The sequence below is a fragment of the Felis catus genome, chromosome A3 (assembly GCF_018350175.1).
Source record: "Felis catus isolate Fca126 chromosome A3, F.catus_Fca126_mat1.0, whole genome shotgun sequence".
Lineage (NCBI taxonomy): Eukaryota > Metazoa > Chordata > Mammalia > Carnivora > Felidae > Felis > Felis catus.
The window spans coordinates 66,683,369-66,710,079 of record NC_058370.1 but is presented as its reverse complement, the minus strand read 5'-3'; the positions used below and the strand labels follow the sequence as shown (position 1 = coordinate 66,710,079).

General features: G+C 39.6%; 1 protein-coding gene and 1 long non-coding RNA gene across 4 annotated transcripts in view; one reads left to right on the top strand and one right to left on the bottom strand.

The window, feature by feature from the left end:
* LOC123384447 overlaps window positions 1-7,612 on the bottom strand; it is a 45,270-nt gene extending 37,658 nt beyond the window's left edge. For all 3 annotated transcript variants that reach the window (XR_006595543.1, XR_006595542.1, XR_006595541.1), the window contains exons 1-2: window positions 7,116-7,612; window positions 6,283-6,498 (exon numbers count right to left, since the gene is read on the bottom strand). This is a non-coding gene — a long non-coding RNA (uncharacterized LOC123384447). The remainder of the gene's footprint in view (window positions 1-6,282; window positions 6,499-7,115) is intronic.
* Window positions 7,613-7,725: 113 nt separating this feature from the next.
* CALM2 (calmodulin 2) lies at window positions 7,726-22,849 on the top strand. Its single transcript, XM_003983965.6, has 6 exons — window positions 7,726-7,857; window positions 13,719-13,749; window positions 20,753-20,896; window positions 20,994-21,100; window positions 21,335-21,470; window positions 22,205-22,849. Exons 1-6 carry the CDS (start codon window positions 7,855-7,857, stop codon window positions 22,231-22,233), a joined length of 450 nt encoding a protein of 149 aa, XP_003984014.1. The 5' UTR covers window positions 7,726-7,854; the 3' UTR covers window positions 22,234-22,849.
* The last annotated feature ends 3,862 nt before the right edge of the window (window positions 22,850-26,711 follow it).

Genomic DNA, 26,711 nt, shown 5'->3' with positions numbered 1-26,711 from the left:
GAAAATATTTGACAGTTTAAAAAATGCTTAATCTAGAAAAAGAGAAGCTCTTTCATTCCTAATCAATCCTGTTATTGTAATAGGGGCACATCTATGTCTCCCTCAGCCCCCACATGAATGGCAGGGGCCGTGACTCTTTTCACTTTGGAACCAATGAAAGCAAGAATGTGGCGGTAAAATAAAGAAGATGTTTTCTCTAAGTGACTCCCATTTTTCTCATGGAGCAGGGAAACCAAGCTCCCTCCTTCCAGGAAAGACCATGGAAAATCACAAGAAGTGATAATTCCCCAGCAAGTATACATTCTTTTGTTAATATGATTTCATGGCATCAAAAACAAAAACAACATGAAGAATTTAGTAAGTCCAGACACTAGCCCATAGCTTTCTAATCAAGCTCTACTAGGATGCATCTGATCCCATAGCCACGTCAAACTGTGAGCCTTCTTTACAGACTGGCCCCTGGTTCCTGGTTTCTCTATAGAAGAGAGGTCGGTGAATCTCAAACTGGCAAAATGGCAGATGGGCTTCCAAACTGAAATTGTTATTGAGAGTTTCGTGGAAGATATAGTAGATAGTATAATTCATAGCACACAGTAAAGAAAATTGAAATATGGAAAATGTACAAAAGAGAAAAGGCAAGTAAGTAGTTAAGTTTAGAACAATTTAAAATCTTTTTTCAAAGCAGATGATGATTTACTACAAGTTCCATGAGGAGAACCTAGAAATACGGGATACATAGTTAAATGGGGACTAGAAAAAAAATGTGAAGGGAAGGAGGACCCCAATAGCATCAACTTTAGAGCCACGAAAATGGGAATCCTGATTGTTTAAACCAAAGGATAATAACAAACCAAGCTAGTAGGGAGAAAATGAAATTAAAAATTTGACGTATAGATTTGAGGTTAAAAGTCGAGGTTGCAGAGAATTCACACTTCCATGTAGGCCCCCATGCTGCCAATAGAATCCCAACCACGACATAAATCACCTTTTTTCTGTGAAACCAGGCACTGTTGAAAGCACATTTTTTTTTAGCTTAATTATGTGGTGGTTAATTGCTTTAATTCTTACTTCATCAAGCTAATGCAGTCTGAACCTTAAATTTTCTAAGATGAGAAAAGATACAATTTGAAAATTGTATAAACAATTATACAATGACATAAAAAATCTCAAGGAAAGTGAAAATTACATTTGATTAAATATGTATTTAGAATTTTCAAATTTATTTAAATAATAACTTAGATTAGAAGACGAGATTGTCTTGCTGGCTACTTTCTATGTTACTTGTTTGTTTGTTTGTTTATTTATTTATTTATTTATTTATTTAAAGTTTATTTATTCTGAGACAGAGTGTGCAAAAGCAAGGGAGGGGCGCAGAGAGAGAGAGAGAGAGAGAGAGAGAGAGAGACACAATCCCAAGCAGGCTTCATGCTGTGAGCACAGAGCCCAACGCAGGGTTTGATCTCATGAATGGTGAGATCATGACCTGAGCCAAAATCAGGAGTCAGACACTTAACTGACTGTGCCACCTAGGTGCCCTTTGTTTTGTTATTTATAAGACAACTCACACTTTGTAATAATCTTCTGAGTTATTTTTCAAAGCCATGTGGAAAAGGCAAGTGCAAAATGATAATATCTTTGTCCATTCGTCCACTTACTCATTCGACAAAATTACTGGGCATCAACTGTGTCCCAGCATGAAGCAAGGTGGTAAGGGTGCAAACACAATTACGGTCCCTCAAGGGACTCAGCTGGTATCACCAACCTATAAGGTAACAGTACCATAAGATGTTATGAGGATATTTTGAGAGAGAGTGATTATTTATCTTTGGGCCAAAGGGAGACAGCTGGTGGGTTAGGAAGACAGCACAGGGGATATGATGCTTGTGCCAAGGATGAGCACATGTGTAGCAGGCAGTGGGAAAGTGTGGAAGGATGTTCTAGGCAGAGGGAGCAGCATGAGGAAAGACAAAATGGAAAACAGTGTAGTGTATGCAGATATCTGCAAGTGGTTCAGTGTGGCTTGGGTGACAGGGAGGTGCTCTTCAATGAAGCTAGAATAGAGGAGAGTAGGTTGGGATGAAAATATGAGAGGTTCAGTTTGGATGTGGTTTTAGGGCCTGAGGGCCTCCAGAAGAGTCGCCAGTAGGCATTTTCAGGAGTGCAAGAGAGGGCCCTGGCCTAGCCTCACTTCAGAGAACCTGGTTGTGTCCCTCCTTCAAATACACCTCTACATAAAGGGCCAAGAGGACATCCTACCTAGAACCCACATTCCCCCACCCCTTAAGACTATTCTCTGTCCCTAGGATTACGGGATTCCTTGATCAAATAGCCCTGACCCTGCTTCCCATGTAGGCTTCCTCCTCAGGTCCACTCTCCAAAGAGCAAACTGTATCTCTAGGGTGCATGTCTCTAGGCCTTGAAGGATGGACAAGAAGCAACTATTTGTGGGGCTGTATATGGAGCCTACTCAGGACCACAGTGTCCACACAAGTGAATATGCAAGACCTCTCACAGTGTGGATGGAGCTGGCAGTGAGAAAAGAAATGGGTAGGCTGTGGGTTAGAGGATGGCTTCCTTATACTTCCACAATTTGGTCGGTAGGTTCAAGATTCTAAAATTGGCCATGGCTGTCCAGGTGATTATGAAAGTTTATCTCTCAAGGTAGAAGAATAGAACATATTCGTTTGTTAACTTGACTTACAACTTCAACATATTTAACATATGCTGGGCCAGCCTGAAATACAATCAGGAGTTTAGGGAAGACTACCTCTGGCCATATTTGGAGGTCATCGGCACCTAGCGAATGCTATGGGAGTGGGAAGTTTGCTCAGGGCAGGTGTCAAAGTCATAAGGAAGAGAGCCATGGCTTAAATCTGGAGGCACATTACCATTTAAGCAACAGGTGCAGGAGCCAGCCAAGGAGCTTGAAACAAATTGCCAGAGAAATAGACATATTATGAAGGGGTCATTCCCGAAGCCAAGAGAGAAGGGTATTTCATGAGGAATGAAATGGTCAACAATATGGACAATGTATGTAATGTGGTCAGCACAGTGGCTGGCCCATGGTAAGCACCCAATCATCAGTGGCTGATGTACATTAGTGAATGTACTAATGATGATGTCAATGATGGAGGTGGTAATGATATCTCTATTCCTCTATGTGTCTTCTTCCTGCCTCAAACACTTTCTCCTCTTTGTCCACCTCTACTCAAATCGCTATTTATCACATTCTCTAGGATGTCATCCCCTTGCCCATTAGGTTGTCCTCCTACATGCTCTCATGGTCTCCTATGATCATTCTTATCATTGCACAGTCTGCAATGCATGCAATGCATGCACACTGGTTTGCATGAGACTGTCTGGCTTTAGTGCTGAAAGTTCTATGTCCCAGGAAAACCTTCAGTTTTAGGCAAACCCTAGATGGTCACACGAAAATGACATCTCAATTTTTTTGAATGAGCAAATAAATAAAAGGCGGTATGTCAATATCAAAGCTAATGACTCTCAATTTTTCCTATGTATATGAGCATAAGCCCATGCAGGATGTTTTTTCCATATCCTCTTCACCTCAGTTTATCGAACTGAGGATGTTGTGGGTAAGACATTCTCATGACCTGTTTGGATTCCTGTCCCAGCTCTGTTTTGCCCCATAATCCTGGAAAAGGATAGCTTCACTTTCTCAACCAGAGCTCCTTATCCGATCCACAGAACAAGAAAATGATTTGAGTACTATTTTCTCAATTCTCTCAAAATTGACATACAACACGTGCCATTCTAGATGCATAGGAGAGAAGCTGATGCATACCTTGATGCCTTAGGGCATTTAGGGCTTAATTCTTTCACCTGTCAAGAATCACATAGGCCCTACAATCAAGAATGCTGCTCAGATTGGCCTCTGCACTTGTTGGTTAGCACAGTTGGCTGGAGGAGAGAAACTATGGGAAGGAAATATCAAAGGATGGGGCTTATGTTATCTGTGTTCTGCAAACTGAGGAACTGGGGCCTGGAGAGGAAGTACATTCTCATTTTCCCAAGATGGACAAAGGTAGAAAGCTGTGAGATCTCACCAATCAGGAAGGGGAAAAAGAAAGACAACCAACCGCCTCCTAGGCCTTGACGTGACAGTTGTCATCAACTTTGCTTCTCAGTTGGCAATTGCCAAAGTCAGGCTGCACTGTATGTCATCTTGTGGAAGACAAATGCTCTATAAATAAATTGACTTGGAACAGTCTCAAATACACATAAACCACAATGGCTTTAAATGTAAGTCTTGACTTTTTTCTCATTTTCTTTCTCATCTTGGAGAGGTCAGCAAGGAAGTTTCTGCAAGAGAGGCCTTACTGAAATTCAACCTAAGAAACCAAGAACTTTCCTGTAGTCTCTTTCACACATGCTTCATTACCAAATATTTGTTTAAAAGCTGATTGATTCAATACCTACAACTCTAAGCATGCACCTATATATTACACTTAAGCTTTTGCTTGTTATACGTTATACATGAATCCTTTTAAAAATTCATTTTCTAGAAGAGGTGATTATTCATTTTGTCATTCAATTTCCTATCATTAAAAATTTCATATGTAAAATCATGCATGCTGATGGGGTACTGTGTGAAGACAGAATATTTTTAGTGACTAAGCTGAGAGAAAAGATTGTTGATGGCTTTTCCATCTGAGGAAGAATCAGAGACAAATTTCTGAGGAATACCTTGAAAGACGTGAGAGTTACCAGAATGAACAGTACAGGAACCATGGCCTTAGGTCTGTGTCTCCAGCTTAGATTCTGAAGCAGAGGTACCCACTTTTAACTAACATTCTCAATGGTATTTCATTTGTGGGATAAAGTTAATTACCTCCCCCACCCCCGCCTCATCACATCACTACATTGGCAAGGACAGTAGAAGCACAGGATCCTGAGTTTTCATTAAATAGCCATTCATCTGAAAGGAAGGTCACAGTGCTGCCAATACTAATTGAAAGAGCACTTACTTTATGTCTGATTTACATGACTGAAAGAGAGAGGATCCATCCCTGGCCTAGTAAATACTTTTGATGGTATGAAGAAATGTCTAAATAGGCTAAAGGAGGTTAAATTCCACTGAAGCTTTCCAAGTATGTGCAGATAGCAGTTACAGAACATCTTGGTCTTGCTGGGCAAACTTCTTCTCAGTAGGCAAGATTTCACCTTGGCCTGCTAAAAATGCTGCTTGCTTAGGTTTCAAGGGTCCACATGCCTGTGCTTTTTACTGGGAAATTTTAAGGGTTTAATGTGGCCTAAGATGATTCTTCTGGACAGCAGCTCTACCAACAACCTTCTTGAGGAAATGCAGTCTGAACATTAAACCCTAGTTCCTTCCTAACTTCCCAGCAACCCTCTCCTGTGCCTGGCGGGTTCTAGTAATGCCTAATCACTGGCAGCTCCTCCACCAGGCCATGCAATCAAATTGCATGCCTCTTGGCCTTTGCTCTGTTTTCTTTCATCTGGAACTTACTTCTCTTTTCCTCCCTGCCTTTTGCCTGTTTCCTAGGCCATTTATCATAACAGACTCAATTTAGGAGTTATCTTCTTTAGAAATCCCTTTTGGAACCTCTGTGGTGCGCTAAGGTCCTCTCCTCTGTGCCTTGTAAACCCCTTCTATGGTAACAACTACACTGCAGTCAAATTGAACTCACACAGGTGTTCACTATCCGATTATTAAATGTTCCAGGTTATGAATATGCTTACTTATTTGGGGTGGGATTAAGGAGCTAATTTAAAAAAATGCGTGTGATAAAATACACATAAAATTGACCACCTTAACCATTTTTAAGTGTACAGTTCAGTGATATTAAATACATTCATAATGTTGTACAAATATCTCCACCATCCATCCTTATAACTCTTTTCATTTGTAGATATGAAACTCCATACCCATTAAACAGTAACTCTCCAGTCCCCCTGCCCCAGACCCTGGTAATCACTATCTAATAATCTAGTGGTAAGCCCCTAGTAGATTACTATCTGTCTCTGTGATTTTGACTACTCTAAGTTCCTCATATAAATGGAATCAGGGGTGGCTAGGTCGGTTAAGCATCCAACTTCGGCTCAGGTCATGATCTTGCAGTCCAAGAGTTCGACCCCACATCGGGCTCTGTGCTGACAGCAGGAGCCTGCTTGGGATTCTGTGTCTCCCTCCCTCTCTGCCCCTCCCTGTTCTTTCTCTCTCTCAAAAATAAATAAACATTAAAAAAAATGGAATCATATAGTATCTCTCTTTTTGTGACTAGCTTATTTCTCACTTACCACATAATGTCCGCAAGGTTCATTCATGTGGTGGCATGTTGTAGAATTTTCTTCCTTTTCAAGGCTGAATAACATTCCATTGTATGTATATACCACATTTTGCTTATCCATTCTTGTGTTGCTTCCAAGTTTTAGCTATAGCGAATAACGCTGCCTTGAATATGGGCATACCAATAGCTCTTCAAGATCTTACTTTCAGTTCTTCTGGGTACATACCTAGAAGTGGAATTGTTGGATCATATGGGAATTCTCTTTCAATTTTTAAAGAGACTGCCATACTGTTTTTCCACAGTGGCTGTACCATTTTAGGTTCCCATCAACAGTACACAAGGGTTCCCATTTCAAGGAGTGAACTCTGACAAGTTTTTTTAAACGTCCGTTTAAATCTGAGAGGTTGGAGACACAAATGGGCAAATTTGTAATGAGGGTAAGGTATATTACAGTGACCACTTGGGTGCTTACTCTGTGCCAGAAACTTTAACATTTTACATTAATCTAATTTTCATATTATTCTAATCCTTACGATAAGCTTTTGAGATAACTATTACCTCCATTTTACAAATGAGGCTAAAGATTAAATGACTCCTCCAAGGTCACACATCTAACAAAGTGGACCAACCAATACTTGCACCCAGGTCTGACTCCAAACGAGGACCCTTTATTCCACACTATCAAGGGGCTTTGGGGGTGACTAATCCGACAGAATCTCGGAGAGGTGGTTTCTGAGTGACTTTTCTGGGAAAGGACCCCCTGGTAAGAAAGGCGCATGGCAAGTCTAAACGGAAGACCCTTTCGGATTAGTCTCGCAGCTAAGCAGCTGCATTTATCCTTACCTAGATTTTTATTGGTTTCGTGAAGGAGTAAAATGGAAAACGTGTGACCTCCACGAGGCCGAGAAGCTGAGCGCGGGGTACAGGTTTCCTGGGGTCTTTCAGCGTCATTATCTGCCTAAGGTGTTTTCGCCTACCCCTGCACAAGGGGCGGGAAAGTGTGTGTGTGAGTGTGGGAGAGAAGGATGGGTGGAGGAGGAAGGTTCTCCAGCCAAGCGCAAGGGAAGCGACTCTGCCGCCTGGCGCAGTTGCCAGGACAGCGCGGCCAGACCAGCAACGGCAGAAGCCGCACCGCGTCCCGGCGGCGGCTGCGAGCTCGAGTGACGCATTGCAGGTACGAACCAGCCAATCGGAGGCCGGCTCAACGATCGTCGGACTACAAATCGCCATCACGATGCTCCTCCGCGCCGCAAAGTAGGGCCCTTCGAGCGCGACTCCACTGGCCTTTTAACGGGCTGGCTGGGGAGTGAAACCCACTCACGTCATTCGTTCGCCCGCTTCCCTTTATTTCTTGCCTCGTCGAGTAAATAACAATGGATAAAGGAGTCTTGAAAAGAGTTAGAGAGGAGGGGGTTGGCCGGGACTCGTTTGCGATGTTCCGTTATCTGGCATGCGGCGGAGGGATCTGGCGGAGGGAGGTGTTTATGAGGCGCTGGGGGCGGAGGAGGAGAATTAGTCCGAGTAGGGCGAGCGAGCTGAGTGGTTGTGTGGTCGCTTCTCGGAGACCGGTAGCGCTTGCAGCATGGTGAGTGCGTCGCTAAGCTGCCGACGCTTGGCCTGAGGTGGGGGGGGCGAGATTGAAGCGAATTTGTGAAAGAAAGGGAACTCTGCTCCCCCACACCCATCAGGAGTGGTCTTTGCCAGAGAGATGGCGCGAAAGAGACTGGGGGCACCGCGGCGGTTGCGTCGCAGGTGCTCCCCCATCCTTATCCTCCTTAGGGAGGTGTCCCCCGGCGAATTGGGGGCTGGGAGCATTGCCTACGAGGCAGCGAAGCTCCTCAGGGGCTTGGCTGGGTGAGGATCATAGATCCGGGTTGAGGGGTAGCCCAGCACATGGTGGAGGCGAGAGAGTGGAAGGGCGGGGGGTGGGGGGCAAAAGCCTCGGGTCTGGCATCCCGAAAGGTCAGTCCTGGGGTTGGATTCAAAAGCCCAACGGACGGTTAGTGCTGGCGTCAGGAAGCGCCTTTGTCCGCTTGCGGCCGCCATGCGCCGAGGGGGCGGGAGGGAGCGCGAGGCCCGGGGTGAGCGCCAGCGCCGCCGTTAGCCCGCATCCCCCGCGTGCCGGTGGAGGGGGGGTGCCGGGGGCCGCGCGAGTGGGCGCGGCGCGCTGTGTGGGCTGAGCCGGAGCCGCGCGGGGAGCGGCCGGGGGGCGGGGCGGCGGGGCCGTGGCCGCCGCCCGCTTGACTCGGCTTGCGCCCCAGCTGCTGCGCTGGCACCTGCAGGGCTGCGGAGGTATCGGCCCGCGGCGCTGCGGGGCCCGCCGGTTGGGGATGGGTGGGGGAGGGCGGCCTCGGCACTTTCCCATCCCCCTCTGGTGGCGAGAAGGAAGCTCGTTGAATCCTGCTCTTTCCGCTCCATTTGGGCTCTGGGCCTTTTCCACCACCCCTGGCTGGACAATTGAAAACAAATTTTTTTTCTTCTAAATGGCTTTGTCATTGAAATGAGCTGCATACCTGAAGTCTGTCGCATCCTTACAGCGCGCGTCTTCTTGTTAGAGAAAGTCATCAGCTTCAGCTTGGATCTGAAAGGCGTTTCCTGTTCACCTACGGAAAGCAAGCTTTGGGGTGACTGCGGTTCTGTTGAAAGTCGCTTTTATCCTCCCGCAGTAGTTGGAAAGAGCCAGTGTCTATATCCTATTCTTGAGTACTCACGTGCACTCCTAATGTCAAAGAACCACATGCACAGAATTGCCCCCGCTCCCACCCCCTTGAAAATGAGTCGTATTTCCTTACAGAGATTGCCAGACCATCTTAACGTGCAGTTCAATTCGTTTATTCAGTAATGGGTATCAAATACGGTAGTGATAACAAGAATATACCAAGGGCGGGGGGAGCAGGGAAGTTTAAAAGTATTTTCCCGTCACTTGAGACCGGAACTCCTGTTTTTTTCCTGTTTAAAAAAAAAAAAATCTAATGAGGGCGGTAATTTGCAATACCTATTTTGTGTTAACGTCTGCCAAGTGGTTACAGCGATGGGTGTGTCCAGAAGGCAAGGTGACATCTTAAGCAGGAGTTGGGAATTCTTGCCAACTGAAACCTCCAGCCTGTATGGGTGTGGGGCGAGGAGTTCGCCTTGGATAAACGAGTGATTATTTAAGTTTGATGCACTGGTTCTGTTGTGATTATTTTAAATTATTCCGGATTTGAATATACTAGTTGAATTTACTCTTATAGGTGAAACAAAGTGTACATTATATGCATGTAATCAAGATTCTAAATTGTGGGGTAAATTTTTAAAAATGTTTTCAAATGAATGGTAAAGTTTTTTCCTAATCAGTCTAATCATTGAATCGGGAGCCCGAATAGATTTTCTTGGTAATGCATGCAGTTTGTTATGTATGTACGCTTTCATGGTCCTATGCCAGGGATAAGCTTTTGTAGTTCCTGTTTACACTATTGGTGCGTTCTATTGACAGTCATTGTTATATAAAATTAATTAGGAAGTTGTCTTAAGGTAACTTCATAATTCTAAAACCTGGAGATTTAAAATTAGGACTCTTATCAACTTACAGAATAAAAATTTGTGTGGAAACGGAATAAGATTGCTCCCATAGTTCTTGGGTTTATATGTAGTTGATACATGCTCATTGAAAGGGCGGGGGATTGCTTTAGGAAGACTTGGGGCCCAACTGATAAGTAAAAGATGTGAAGAGGTAGAAAGTTTTTGTGCTTGTTTAAATAATCATTATTGCACCAATATGCAAGGGCATCTCTGTTAAACTGAGGAAATCCACTATGGCCTTGTTAAAATATATATAAGTTTCTAGATTTAGTTATAATGATCAAATTAGACCTTTAGTAAAGACCCTAATTTCTGTGAAATAATTTGTTTTAGTGGTTTCTTTATATGATGCTACATAGTACTGTTCTGTCAGAATTATATGTTTACTAAAATAATTTAAAGACTATTTTGATATAGGTAAAATAAATACCCTGACTTCTGAAATGTAGAAAAAACTTAGTAAGCGTTTGTTGTATCTAAGTAAAACTTGGAATTAAGAGGAATGAATGAAAGCTAGAAGTTTGTGTTCCGTTTTAAGCCTATGGATTCGTCTGTTTATTCAAATAAGAGTTTTGGATTATTTTTAAACTGCCATTCACTAGATAAGTTCCAAGAGTATCCATGTCTACTTTTGAATGCCACTTAGGAAATGTTTAGTAGGTACATAAAACATTCACTTTTCAGGTCACACATTAGTCTAGATTAGTGTTTCTCAATGTTTACAAATCACCTGTGGTTCTTCAAAATGCAGATTGTACTTCAGTAGGTCTGATGTGGAACCTGAGAGCGTGCTATGCCTGGAAGCTTTCTCTGTAGTGACCAGAACAGTAGAAATTCTATCAATTGTAGAAATAAAGGAGTAAGAACTAGTCATCTCTCTAGTGGATTGTTCTTCACTTTACTGAGATAAACACACATGTTAATGAACTTGAGTTTTCCCAAAAGTATAATTCTTCTCGTTCTTCTAAGAAAATGGCATTCTCCATAGACAGAAATAAGAACCAGATTTATTTGCATGTAGTTGGAAAAGGCTTACAAATTAGAGTGCTAGGGAGTCGTGTATTTTTGCTTTTAGTAGGCCTTAATCTGAATGTTGCTGATAAAGTTTATTTTAAAAGCTTGAACTCCGGTTTAGTAGTAAATACAAAAATTTCTTTAAGTTTCTTGAAACAATGCAAGCAAAATCCAGGAGCACTTTGAAGGCTGAGTGACAAAATGTAATGGCCCCATGCCATCTTGTCATCTTTCTACCTCTAAGAAAACACATTCTTAGAAAAATTCACAAATAAGCTTTAAGGAATAAACTATCAAACAGAATGCCGAGTTACAATATAGTGCTTTTAATTGTAAATGGATGGGAAAAGTAAAATTAAGAAAAAAACTTCCATGTGGCAATAATACATTTTGAACTTAACTTTGTAGAAAGGATAAATTTTAAATAGGTATCTCCATATTACATGACAAGAGAAGCACACGTGCTTATGTATATTTTGATCCTCCAAAGTATTTCATAAGAAGTAATCTGGTAATATAGACTGGAGTTAAGATGACTGGTATAAAAGACAAAGTATAGCCGGACGAAAATAGACTTCAAAATACCTGCATATGATACAATCTGTGAGATCTTTAATGAAGGCCCTGCTACTGTCTGTAACGAGATGATGATGCCATGCATGTCTGTCTGTGTGGAAGTTGACTATAGTCAGGTTCATATTTAACATTGTAGGTTTTTCAATAAGTTAACATAAATAAAATAATTATCATTGAATTCTTGGGGCTGGCCCTTCACATAGTTTCTTACTGTGCACCATAACCTTGTAAGGTAGGTATTGTACAGATGAAATTGACTATGAGCAGTTGAGTAACCTGTCCAAGGTCACATGGCTATTAAGTGGCAAAGCTCTAGGATATTAGTCTGATGACTCAAAACACCATCCTTTTTTGTCTACTCTGCCCTTTCTTCATAAATGATAGAAATCCTGCAAAATGGGATCGGATTAGAAGTAAATCCTTTATAGTCTCTCACAAAGTAAACACCAAGTCAGTGGATTTACTGTTTTAAGTCTTACTCCATAGGGAAAACAACATAGGACTGATTTTATATCAGATACCTGGTGGAAGATTGGGATTTGGAAGGATAAAAGTTGGGGTTTTTTTCAACTTCTGCATTTGAGCTTAATTATTGCCTCTTCAATTTTAAGATACCAGACCTTTGGCTTTTTTTCTTTTTTTAAATAGAAACCAGTTGAGTTTGCTTTGAGGTCAAATGAAAATTGTTGAGCAGGGAGAGAAACTTGCAAGCTTTCTGGGTCCTTCCCACATTTTGTCATGCTGTCCACTAGAAAAAATGTGATGCTATTATTCTATATCAAGGTATTTTTTTCCAGAGCTGTGTTCCTTTAAAAGAGTGAAACCAGGCAGTGTTTATTCTTTCATACCAGTAAAAGAATGGATTAATCACAGAATGCTTGATTTCATATGGGTAAGGATATTAGAAGGTAGTTTCTTGTTCTGGCTTCTCAGTACCACATGGGTTGTTTCATGGGTTTATGTACTAGTAAGTGGTGAAATGTTCGAGGATGAAGGCCACATGAAGCACAAGAAGCCTTGGTATTTTTTAGATATGTTTATAAATTATGGTACTCTGCATTTAAAACTTAGAGGTATTGAGTATGTCTAACACCTTTTGTTTAATTCTGACTTTACTAGGTACTAATTTTGTACTCCTCCCAGAAATTTAACCTGAACCTCTTTCCCTATCTGTATGATAAAGAATGATACCAATACAGAGTTATTATGAAGATTGAATAAAAACCATGTATATAATGGACTTTAGCAAATGCCTGGGCATTTTTTTTTTTTTAAGCAAAAATAAGTAACTCCTCTCAGTGTTAAAAAAATCACAAACCTTAGGTTCACTTTGGGGTTTTAAAAGTCAAGAGAAAATGGATAGCTGGATTTAACATTTAGTAAATAATGTAGTTCGAGGTTAGAATCCTGGATTCCCTGCGTTGCCTGGCAGGTGAGGAGAAGTAAAAACTGGTAGCTTTCCTGTTGCCTCAACTAGGACAGCTTGGAGTTTTATCTTTATAATAGATGGGATTTTCACTTAGTATTTTTTTTTTTTTTTTTTTAAAGTTTGGAAAATCCTTTTCATGTCCAAATGATGTGTTTAACCTTTTTTTTTTTTTTCAACGTTTATTTATTTTTGGGACAGAGAGAGACAGAGCATGAACGGGGGAGGGGCAGAGAGAGAGGGAAACACAGAATCGGAAACAGGCTCCAGGCTCTGAGCCATCAGCCCAGAGCCCGACGCGGGGCTCGAACTCACGAACCGCGAGATCGTGACCTGGCTGAAGTCGGACGCTTAACCGACTGCGCCACCCAGGCGCCCCGTGTTTAACCTTTTATAGGGATAACTTTGAATGTAGTCCTTGGACATTATTTTTGGTTCAGTGGACATTTCTTCTAATAGTGGTTTTCATCTAACAGAGGAGGTGAGCTTAAGTTTAGGTATCCTAATTTTGAGAAAGGAAATAATGTTTTTGTTGGATTCTATCCTTGCTTCAGAAGAATAACAACTCCATTTAAACTGTCTAGTATTCTAGTATGCCAAATTGCTTTTTTTTCCCCCCTCAGTTTTTGTGAAATTTGGACTTCAATATGTATTCTGAAATAATAGCTTGGTTTAAATATTAAACTTGGTCAAGACACTTTCATTTTTCACATGCATTTTCTCTCTCTGTTGCTCATACTAAGGAATGTTAGACTAAATGCAGTTTATGGTACCAGGTGAAACTTGAAAGTTTTAAAACTTGTTTCTTAATTTAACTGCTAATCTGTATACTCTGAAGTCACTTACCTATCTCTGTGATCTCTTTGTAGGCTGACCAACTGACTGAAGAGCAGATTGCAGGTAAGAAATAATAAATTGTACCCATTAGATTTCATTATAAAGTGAATAGCCAACCTCAAAATAAATTACTTGTATGAAAGAATTCACTTTGGGGGTGCCTGGGTGGCTCAGTCGGTTAAATGTATGATTTCGGCCCAGGTCATGATCTCACAGTTCGTGAGTTCAAGCCCCTCGTCGGGCTGTCCACTCTGAGCACAGAGTGCGCTTTGGATCTTCAGTCCCTCTCTGTGTCTGCCCCTGCCCCTGCCCCTGCCCCGCTCGCATTCTTTCTCCTCTCTCTCAAAAATGAAGTAAAACGTTAAAAAAAAATTATCACACACACACATACTCACTTTGTTTTGCTCTATGCAGTAGATAGTAACAAATGAGTGTAATGTAACATAGTAATTGAATCTGCTTTGTCAAATGAGAAGGTACGCTTGCCTGTGAAAGATGTATGGGGCTAACCGTAAATAAAGGCAGGTTTTTGGGGCACCTGGTTGGCTTAATCGGCTGAGTCTGAGACTTGGACTCCGGTCATGACCTCACAGCTGGTAAATTCAAGCCCCGCATCAGGCTCACTTTGGGTCAGCCCACTTTGGGTCCTCTGTCCCCCATCTCTTTCCGCTCCTTCTCCACCTAGTGCTTTCTCGCTCAAAAATAAACATTAAAAAAAATTTTTTTAAGGCAAGTTTTTTGGCTATGTGGGTATATACTTTGGAGCTTGGTGGTGGTGGTCTTTGTTTTTCTTGAAGATTATCTTTCAGACATGAATTCTGGGTAGTTTTTAACACTGCCAACTCCAAACTACTCTTCACAAGAAGAAAAGAGCCAAGTAGTAATTAATAGGTAACTTGAAATGTTGAATCAGGATGGGAACATTGAATTTACCCCAATTTAAAGTAGCTAATATTTTAACCTTAGAATTGCACATGGGATCAATCTGAGATAACCATTATCTCTAGAGAAAGACTTAAATCCAAAAGTTAATCATTCTGTTTTACAAATGTGTAGTAAGTTGAATTTTGTCTTAAAGAACAGTAACAGCTATTGAAATGAGCTTTTAAATCTTGCTATATGGCAATAAGTGAAATTGTTACGTGAAACTTGTCATGTTGTCTTTATGTGATAACATTAAATATTGGTACTTTTGATTTTATTCTAACACTTTGTGATGGCTGGTTAACATCAAAATGTTGGAGAAACTAGCAAAAGATTTTTTTTTCTTTTTAATTCATTGTAGTGTTAAAATGCTTTTCAAACTCTTCCTTTACTTTCTTCAGACTTTATTAACACAAGTATCAAGCAGTTTTAACTACCAGTTTTCCTGGTAGGCAAGAAGTTTGAAGTGTTCCAAATCGCTGAAGCATTTTTTTTTTTTTTAAATGCTAGAGAAAACTGAGAAGGCCAGTTGGAACTCCACTATATATCCCATTTAAAGTAAGCCCCCACCAATGTAAACACAAATTTGGAGGACCCAGAAATCACTAGTCTCCTCAAACATTCATCACAAATACTATTTCATAGGACTGTGTAGAGTAGAAAGCTCCTTAGCATTAAGGACCAAATATATAAGTAAGTTTTATTTTTACTTATTGTGTGAATTTGACTTAAATCTGAGAATTGCTTTCTGGGATTGACAAATTGCATGTACTGAGTGCTGAAGCAGTCAAGCAGAGCTTTGGAAATAGTTTATTTGTTCATTTATATTATTTTAAATGTGTCCGTGAAATGTAAATTACTCTAAAGTAGTGTTGTTGTTTTTAATAATGTCTCCTTTAGGATCTGAAGGGCTAATTAATATTTCCGGTCTTAAATTCTTCTCTAATACATTTACCTCCCTGTCTGCCTTTCATTTCTTGGTATTCCTAGTCAGATAGTTATTCCTGCTGTATATAACACAGCATGTTCACTTTAAAATGTATCATTTAAGGTATCTGTCACATACCTGGTGCTCATTATTGCCCTCCCAACCATACATACAACTAATTATCAAAACAAAATACTTTGTTTCTATTAAATAGATGAGGATCAGTCTTCAAAGACTGATAGCATTTTCATAAAGAATTCTAGCAGTAGTTCACTGGAGCATTCACTTTAGGATAAATGTGGTCTTTTCATTGACTTTGATCATATAATTAAATTTCCAGTGGGGATGGGAGAAAATCTATTTTATATTTTAGATTCTGTTCCTACCCTGCATTTTCCTAGGCTTTTATTTATTTTTATTGTTCTGTTTGTTTGTTTGAGAGAGAGAGAAAACAAGCAGGGGATGGGCAGGGAGGGAGGGAGAGAATCCCAGTCAGGCTCCACACTATCATGACAGCACAGAGCCTGATGTGGGGGTTGAACTCCTAAACCACGAGATCATGACCTGAGCTGAAATCAAGAGTCAGGCGCTTAACCAGCTCAGCCACCCAGGTGCCCCTTCCTAGGCTTTTAAAACCATTCCTTGGACCCCAGGTTTAGTGAACCTTTAGAGAAGCCAATGCTTTTATTCTACTAAAATAAAACCCTGTGAGATCAGGGACCTTTTTGTTGCCTCTTGTATCCCCTGTGCCTCCCACATAGTAAGGACTGAAGAATGGATACACTTTAAACATGTTCCAGAACACCATCTACTGTATCCTAAGAGTTATTCTGCTTCCTTCGAAAATCCCTTTCTCCTAATTTGATTGTTTTAATGTCCACCTTTGAGGTGGAGGCAAATTATTTTCTTTATCCTGATAAATTGTAATCACTGGGAGCTAGTAACATTTTAGAGTCCTTATCAAAAAATGAAATGTTAACAAGCTTAATAAATAAATCAACATTGAATATACTAAGGTACTTTTTAAGCTATTTTTATCTCCATATGATAACCATTACTACTTCAGATTTGTTTAGAAATTCTAACAGCAAATAACTTAATGTAGAAAAAGCATGTTTGTTTAGGTGAAGTTACTGGAATTGTTCACATTACCTAGTCTTAAAAGGCAATCCAGAAGAGTCCAGTGTGACCTTACTAACAAGTTAATTTTGTTGAATGACCCTGCCGTGATGTCAGTTGTTGGTGTTTGACATTTAGGGGACTAATAAGAAAAACCTAACAAGAATTTTTCTTTTTTGAAGTTCCAGTGTAGGGGTAAAACTTACTTGATAAAAATAATAATCTTAGTTTACGTAGTGCCAACAAAAGTCTGATACATGCCCTTTGTGAGATTATTAAGTTCAGAATTTTCTAAATACTTGGAAGTTGGTAAACAGGCATTTGATTTAAGTCATTCATGGGAATTTCTGTTTAGAATGGTGTACATCTATACATAGAGATAATTTTCTTGTGACTTAAGTTATTAGATGATAAATGCCATGTGTTCAAACCCTAGTAGTTTATGCATTTCTAGTCAGTATTTCTATGTCCTGCTTGGGGCAGGGGGGACAACCTGAGTAAAATGGAAATGTCTTCAAATTCTACTACTTGTGGGATTTATTGATCTGTTTTTGTCATTGAGTCAATCTAGTTAATCTATTGTGTGCTAATTTTGTAAAAATCAATTCTTTGAAACAAGGGGAGTTTGTCTGAAAACAAACAATATTAAATGGAATGGAATTGTCTTGTTACTGAATGTAGTAAATTACCCAACTAGTCAGTGATAACTTGGTCTAAAGCTAAACAGTTAAGAGATTTTAAGCAGAAGAAGGTAATGTGGTAATTTAAAAAAGTAGTAATAGCACCAGATAGTTGTGTGGGTAATTTTATTTTATTTTTTTTTTAGTATTTATTTTTGAGAGAGAGAGAGTGAACACAGCGGGGGAGGGGCATAGAGAGAGGGAGACACATAATCTGAAGCAGGCTCCAGGCTCTGAGCTGTCAGCGCAGAGCCTAATGGGGGGGCTGGAACTCCTGATCTGTGAGACCACGACCTGAGCCCAAGTTCGATGCTTAACCCACTGAGCCACCCAGGTGCCTCTGTGGGTAATTTTAAATAAAGAATCCAGTTAGAAGGCTGTTGTAATGGTCTAAGCAAAAGATGACAGGGCCATGAAATAAGATAATGTCTTGTAGAGATGTAAAAGGAATGAAGCAGTGTTCAGAGGGAAAGAGTTAAAAATGTCTTCTGCTTGCATTCCTAGGGTTGCTGGAGAATATAGAATTCTTTTTTGTAAGTCTTACTTGGGGTCAGCCAGGGGCGATGTCTTTTAGGAAGTCCAAAATAAAGGTACTATAGGGTGGGGAGGGATACATTCTAAGAACCAAGTGGATGCCTGAAACCACTGACAGTACCAAACTCTAGTTTTTCCTATGCACACATACCTATGATACAGTTTAATTTATAAATTAGGTGCAATAAAAGATGAACAACAGTAACAATAATAACAATATGCTGTAATATAAGTTAACATGAGTGTGGTCTCATATAGCGTATTCACCCTTCTTATGATGTAAGATAATAAAATTATTGTGTGATGATATGAAGTGTAGTGAATGAGGTAGGCATTGTGATGTAGTGTGTTAGGCTGCTATTGACTTGACAGTATGCCAAAAAGATCACCTGTTTCTGGACTGCAGTTGGTGTTGGTAACTGAAACAACAGTGAAACTGTGTGTGGGGGAACTACTGTATTATGTTAAGGAGAGAGACCAGTAGGCTAAAGAAGTCTTCATTATAAGTGGGCATCAATGAAATGGCCAGAGAGAAGAAAAGGGATAAGAAGATTGGTCATATCTACATGTGAGAGAGATAAATGGGAGCAAGAGCCTTTGACAGTGTAAGGTAGGAAGTAAACTGAAGTACTGTTGTGAAAGCCAAGAGAAGTTTAGAATTTTTTCAGTGTTTTGGATGCTGCAGGAAAATGAGATCATCTTTTTCTTGACACTTGTCAGACATAGCTCTGAGTGCTTTATGCTTATCAATTAAATTCATAAACTTAGTAAGTAGGTTCACTTATTCCTGTTTAACAAAAAGGAGGAAGCTGAGGTAGTAACTTAACTTGCCTAAGGTTACATTACTAGTAAGTAGCAGAGCTGATATTATTTAACCCAAGTGGTTGAGTTCCAAAGTCTGCTTTTTAGTTTCTATGCTATATGGCCTCACATACTTAAGCACAGTTGTTCGATTGGGCAACTAGATCGTTATTGGTAGACTTGGCATTTTCAACTGATGAGTGGAGCTGGAAGTAATTCTAATAGTGGATTCATAGAAGAAATGTGAGTGATGGTGCTTCCCAAGATTGGGGGAAGATAAGGGCAGGCACCTAAGAGAAAATACAGGGTTTGAATTTAGTTTTATTTATTTATTTTTTATGTTTATTTTTTTATTAAAAATTTTTTTTCAACGTTTTTATTTACTTTTGGGACAGAGAGAGACAGAGCATGAACGGGGGAGGGGCAGAGAGAGAGGGAGACACAGAATCGGGAACAGGCTCCAGGCTCCGAGCCATCAGCCCAGAGCCTGACGCGGGACTCGAACTCACGGACCGCGAGATCGTGACCTGGCTGAAGTCGGACGCTTAACCGACTGCGCCACCCAGGCGCCCCATGTTTGTTTATTTTTGAGACAGAGAGAGACAGAGCATGAACGGGGGAGGGTCAGAGATAGTGGGAGACACAGAATCTGAAACAGGCTCCAGGCTCTGAGCAGTCAGCACAGAGCCCGATGCGGGGCTTGAACCCACGGACTGCAAGATCATGCATGACCTGAGCCGAAGTCGGACGCTCAACCGACTGAGCCACCCAGGCGCCCCTGAATTTAGTTTTAAACTTAAGACACATGATATATGTTAATGGTGATATCAGTGGAAGAGTAGTTGAGACCAGTGAAGAGATTATGATGGATTGAAACTGGGAGGAGTAGGACATGGGATTATATAAGAGGGAAGCACACTATTTCTTAAAACATGTCAGGTACACATTTTCAAATGGATAGATATTTTGAGGGAACTTAGCGCTGTGAAATTTGGAACTGCTTTTGGATTTGCGTGCTGATGGGGTCTGATACCTTTTTAAAAAGTACCCTACCGGAAAATACTGGTTTTGTTACTAGCTCATTTATATGATCTTGCATTACCAAATTTAATCTCTGCTTTAGTTTATAAAATAAATGATGAAGCCAGGTATTCTGGACTGTTGTTCCAACAGCTTTCTATGTAATCCAGTGGTGAGTTAAAAGGAACATAATTTCACAAGACATCTTAAAGATCTAAGATAATGTATTTCACTATATTAAAAGTTTGGGATATTATATATACATATATAAATTTTTTTTTAATGTTTATTTTTGAGAGAGAGGGAGACAGTTTTCCGAAGCAGGCTCTGCCCTGATAGCAGACAGCCTGATGGGCCCGAACTCATGAATCCGTGAGACAATCTAATTGACTGAGCCAACCAGGCACCCTTGGGATTTTATATTCTAAATAAAGGTCTAAATTATCTTTGTTTTTAGTAATACAATACTTAGCTAAAACTAACCATTCATATCTTGATCATCCTATTGTTAGTATCATTATAGATTATTTGGTGATAGTTCCTTAGATCTCAGAAAAGGAAACTAGCCTATTGCATATTGTTCTGAAGTTTAAAGTTTTTTTTGTTCTTAAATTAGTAGGTTCTTAAATAGGCTTAATTTTAACTTTTGAGGATTACTTCAGACAGAATGCATATAGTTGCTCTATGGAAACACATGCTAGCTACCATAGTCTTATTTTTCTATTTGGAGCTTCAGTAGAAAATAGAGAAGCTTTGATTCTTTCAATCCAGAATAATTTTGACTCTTATCTGTTCTCGATATTGGAGCTCTCTCTGTAAGATTTTAGGTGAAAAAAAATTGCTGATAGGTCAATATGAACAACATATTGGTATGATTAGCTAAAGATGTTTGAAATATCACAGGGTCTTCCCACCTAATTCTTTAGGAATCAAAAGCTGATTTCAGGTGCTACCTCCATATATATCTTTGCTTTTAAGAATTGATTAATTGATTTCATTTAGGAGGTTACTTTTTATTGTTGTTAATTTGTACATTTGGATTGGTCTCTCTTTAAAACAGAATTCAAAGAAGCTTTTTCACTATTTGACAAGGATGGTGATGGAACTATAACAACAAAGGAATTGGGAACTGTAATGAGATCTCTTGGGCAGAATCCCACAGAAGCAGAGTTACAGGACATGATTAATGAAGTAGATGCTGATGGTAAATTTTTTTTAATTGGGGGTTTATTTGGGGAGGGGGAGTCAAAGAGGGTTATTTAAATCCTATTGTAATATTTCAACTAAACAAACCATTTCAGGAAATGGCACAATTGACTTCCCGGAATTTCTGACAATGATGGCAAGAAAAATGAAAGATACAGACAGTGAAGAAGAAATTAGAGAAGCATTCCGTGTGTTTGATAAGGTAGGTATTCAAGGATTGGATTTGTTAAATTTTGAGGATGACTCTTGGCAAGAAGGCATCACTTGACTTTGGAACTAAGAAATGGTGATTTCAGTGTAGGCTATCCTGCTTTGTCCTCCGTGACCTTTAATTTATAGTTCAACTATAGATTGTTTTTAGTTGGTATATATTTCTAAAGTGTATTTTTTTCCCTATGAGTCTGTAATTTTACTTATTTTACTAAATTTTTTCTAGGATGGCAACGGCTATATTAGTGCAGCAGAGCTTCGCCATGTGATGACAAACCTGGGAGAGAAGTTAACAGATGAGGAGGTTGATGAAATGATCAGGGAAGCAGATATTGATGGTGATGGTCAAGTAAACTATGAAGGTAAATCTTTCACTACCTCCTTCTGCACTTTGATTTTAAGTTATAGATGTTTGTTAGGTATCTGATAGGTCAAAATTAGGGACCTCCCCCCCTCATAAAGATGATAAAATGGGTTTTTATATTTATAAACCTTTAGCTTTTCAGAGTATTTTCTATAGATTAGGCAAAAATCGTCACCTGAGAACTTTTTTAGAACGGTTTACTATTGGTCCTATCCATATACCTAGTATCTCTACATTTTAACAAGATTGCTGGGCAATTTCATATGCACATTAAAGTTTGAGAAGCACTGTACTGCAGACTGCTGAATTGATCTTTGTATGATGATTGTAGAACAGTTTGAAAATCTTTAAAATTATTTCAGGATCCTCAAAATGAAATTAAGGTGACTTTCCTTCATTGGATTTATTTTTCCTCTAATTCGCTTTAGTATAAAACTGTTTACTTATGCTTCCATTCAAAATTACCATGTTATACCAAACTTAAGAGCAAGAATGCTTCTATTTACAATAGCTTATTAAAAGCATTAATTTGGTTTATTGGTTAATGATCCTTAGTAATTTTAGTTTATGGAGTTCCAGCCTTGACAGTCTAAGTAAACTAGCTTTCCTTTGTACCATACGGTATTTTTGAGGAAAGAAAGGGGAAATGGAGACTGTTCAGATATTGAGTAATAAGATTGGTTTTGTCAGTTTTTTGCCATTGACACTTTTTGTGTGCTTCTTCTTTTTCAGAGTTTGTACAAATGATGACAGCAAAGTGAAGACATTGTACAGAATGTGTTAAATTTCTTGTACAAAATTGTTTATTTGCCTTTTCTTTGTTTGTAACTTATCTGTAAAAGGTTTCCCCCTGCTGTCAAAAAATATGCATGTATAGTAATTAGGACTTATTCCTCCATGTTTTCTTCCCTTATCTTACTGTCATTGTCCTGAAACCTTATTTTAGAAAAATGAACAAGTAACATGTTGCATGTGGCTTACTCTGGATATATCTAAGCCCTTCTGCACATCTAAACTTAGATGGAGTTGGTCAAACGAGGGAACATCTGGGTTATGCCTTTTTTTTAAGTAGTTTTCTTTAGGAATTGTCAGCATGTTGTTGTTGAAGTGTGGAGTTGTAACTCTGCGTGGACTATGGACAGTCAACAATATGTACTTAAAAAGTTGCACTATTGCAAAACGGGTGTATTATCCAGGTACTCGTACACTATTTTTTTGTACTGCTGGTCCTGTACCAGAAACATTTTCTTTTATTGTTAACTTGCTTTTTAAACTTTGTTTAGCCACTTAAAGAAAATCTGCTTATGGCACAATTTGCCTCAAATCCATTCCAAGTTGTATATTTGTTTTCCAATAAAAAAATTACAATTTACCCAACTGTTGCTCTGAATCTGAGTCATTTAATTAACTTGAAGTCAATTTTGAGAATCAAGTGGGGTGGTTTTTACTTAGTATAATTTAGATGTTTTTATTTGCTTGTTTTTACTCTCTAGATTGTGTTTAGTTTTGCAATTATGATACTTCCTTCAAAAGGTTTAAGTGAAAGATTAAAAAACTTTTTGTAAGTGTATGTAACATGGGAACTGGCATAATGTAGGTGTTTAGTGTTCCCTTACTTTTCAACTTTGGCATATCCACTTGTCCGTATTAACTTCATGCAATGATTTTTTAAAATATGTTACAAAAAACAATCCAAAAGAAGGGGAGGGTGTCATTATGCTTTTACTTCTATTTGCTAATGTTTTATTCATAGTGCTTTTTCTTCTTCATAAGGCAAAAGAGAACTTTGGGTTGTCCTGCCTATCTGCAACATGTTTTACAAAAAAGTTATCTTTAGGAGTGGATTGGCACTTCTGGTTTTAGTTTTTGCTTGCTTCTAAACCATTGCTTTCTCTATAATCTTAAGCTCAAAAAGTGGTTATCAGGGTTGGTTTGTTTGTTTGTTTGTTTGTTTGTTTGTTTGTTTTAGCTACCTTTTAAATACTTAATGCAAAATTCCATAGTAAACCAGAGCCAAGATTAAAACATTAAGTATAATTGTTTTCTGATTATTGTAGCCACAAGGTTTATCTTCCCAGGGGGTTAATTCATTTGGCAGGCTATTGCCCATCTTGGACTATTTCAATACCTTTATTCTACCAGAAAATAGAAAAGTGGATGGTTACTGAAGGAAAAGGAAACTAAGTAGGTTTTAGAGCGAAGTTACAGGCATTGATAATCCTAATGGGGTGTTACATTATTACATGCTAGGCAGGCAATCAATTAAATAGAGAGACCTTCATTACATGTAATAATTAAGTGAAAAGGAAGGCCAGCAAAGTATTTGGGGCAAAGATTAACATGCCTGGGTGTTGAGTCACAGTAGTCTCCAGTGTATTAAACATGGGCTTTGGAGTTTTATCTCAACAGTGTTCATATCACTGCTGTGTGTAAAACTTGAAGAGGTCACTGTTTTCTAAGCCTCAGTTATTTTGCCTGAAAAATGGGTATAGTTGAGCCAACTGGTTTTTAACTTGACTTTTACAATAACGAAGGTAAAGTACTTAGCATAGTTCTTGGCATTTGCAGTAAGTGTTCAGTTGATGTTACTACGCTCTTAAACCAGTTATGACTCTAAAATGAGGGAGTTGGTCAAAGTTAATCTTTCGCAGTTCCAACAGTTTTTCCAATCCCTACATTTTGAAGTTTACCTAGGTTAACAGGGTGGAAGGGGACACTATTTAGGGGTACTTTGGTATATCATACTGATTTTTATGTTCTAATCTTCACAAAAGTCACAAAATTGGCATTTTGTTTTTATAGGAAATTGAAGTGAGCAGTTTTATATAATTTAGTGGGTCACGTTTGGCACGTACTGAGCTGGATGCAAATCTCCATTCCACTTCCTACAACAATCTTATGGAACTCAGGACTATTTTTGAAAGCTTTAGTCCTATGTTCAAATCTTAACCATATTGCCTCTTTTAGTATCGCAGGATTATGGTAATTGATAATTCTTACCCTAGTACTATCTGTAACATGTTTGCTCTCAGATAATTTTTTTTTTTTGAACATTTATTCATGATTGATAGAGACCGAGCATGAACAGGGGAGGGGCACAGAGTGGAGAGACACAGAATCGGAAGCAGGCTCCAGGCTCTGAGCTGTCCGCACAGAGCCTGATGTGGGGTTCTAACTCATAAACTGTGAGATCATGACCTGAGCCGAAGTTGGACGCCCAACCAACTGAGCCACCCAGGCGCCCCATGCTCTCAGACAATTCTAACATAAATCATCACTACTGCAGTTAATAAAAGTGATCCATACTTCAGGATGTATTTTACAGAATTTTTATTAAAGATCTGATGCCTAACAGGCACTGTTGACCTCTACTTAGTGTATTCTTGAATTCTCAAATGCATCCTCCCTTTTAAAACTGCTGTTATGATAACTTGAAAATAAATCTTAAAATTTTCTCAGTGATACTGTACAAGACTATGTTTTCTTAAGAGGACATTTTGTTTATCCTACATAATCTGTCTTACTGGTGAAGTCCTGGAAGTCATTGACCTATGCTGTTTCTATTTTTGAGATACCCAAAACTATTTTCTCATCTAGATGTTCTTTTCTATTTCACACCTTGTATGGGTTTCTAGACTTCTCTGTACCTTTCATCATATTCCTTTAGTCTCTAGAGTACCAGTCCCTAGTCTGCTGAGCCAGTTTCACAGGCTCAGCCAAAATAAGAAAGTGAAATGAGGAACAGTGATAGACTTGATTTAATCTCTTAACATTTGTGAAAACTGGTTATTAGCCTTTTGGCCTTATAATTTCAGTTCTTGATTTCAAACTTGATGCCTGGTTGTTCCCCCCCCCCCACCCCCCCACCTTGCTTTTAGTTTTGTTTTTTGTTTTTTTTTTAAGGCTCTGTTGAGTTTAGAATCCCAGTATTTTTGGTAATGTTTGTTTATTTTTGAGAGAGCGTGTGCCTGTTTATTTTCAAGAGAGAGAGTATGTGTGTGTGTGTGTGTGTGTGTGTGTGTGTGTGTGTGTACACGCGCTTGCGTGAGTGGGGGAGGGGCAGGGAAGGAGGGAGACAGGATCCCAAGCAGGCTCTGCGCTGGCAGCAGAGAGCCCAATGTGGGGCGCAAGCCCATGAACTGCAAGATTGAGATCAGACGCTTAACTAACTGAGCCACCCAGGCGCCCCATAGAATCTCAGTATTTTGAGAGATGGGAGTCTACTAGTCTCACAAAAAGTCACCTATAGAATCTTAGGCCCTGCCTCAGAATCTGAATCTGTATTTTCAGAAGATCCCCAAACGTTTTGTATGCACATTATTATTGGAAAAGCACTGTGCTAGTCCATCCTCGTTTTATTTAATAGGCAGGGAAACTGGTCAGCCATATATATTCAAGTATTTTAATCCCTCCTGTGTTCAGAAGACTCAGAATTCAGACAAAAAACCTGTGTTTGGGACATGTTTAAAAATGAGGGGAGCGGGGCGCCTGGGTGGCGCAGTCGGTTAAGCGTCCGACTTTGGCCAGGTCACGATCTCGCGGTCCGTGAGTTCGAGCCCCGCATCAGGCTCTGGGCTGATGGCTCAGAGCCTGGAGCCTGCTTCCTATTCTGTGTCCCCCTCTCTCTCTGCCCCTCCCCCGTTCATGCTCTGTCTCTCTCTGTCCCAAAAATAAATAAACGTTGAAAAAAAAATTTAAAAAAAAATAAATAAAAATGAGGGGAGCAACGATTTGTTCAGAATGAATTCTCCAGTGAAGATAGGCACATGATGCTTTGGGGTATAAGGGATTAGGCTAAGGAGGACTTCCCAGAGGAGTTGACTCTTGAGGTTTGTCAAGTTGTCAAAAAGGAATAAATAGCGTAAGGGGAGACAGCGTGAAGATGGCATATTTGGGATTTCCAAGTATGTATCTGAGCGTGACATTTTAATGAGGGAAAGGAGATGAGGCTGGATTGTGAATTTTGCTTTTGTCCCAAAGGCAATGATAATGATAGTCTGTATTTACTGAACGCATTATGCTAGACATGGTTCTGAACATTTTGCTCAGATTAGTCTCCACAACAACCTGGTGTGGGCAGGTACCGATTTATTTAATCACCTTTATAGACGATAAATCACAGCAGATGTGGAGAGTCGTCAAATCCTGATAGTCCTGGGAGGAGAGGGATTCAAGAATGAGGTAGTGGAGTAATCAATACAGCAATGGCAAGTGGAGGTCAAGTTTGATAGTTGAAAAA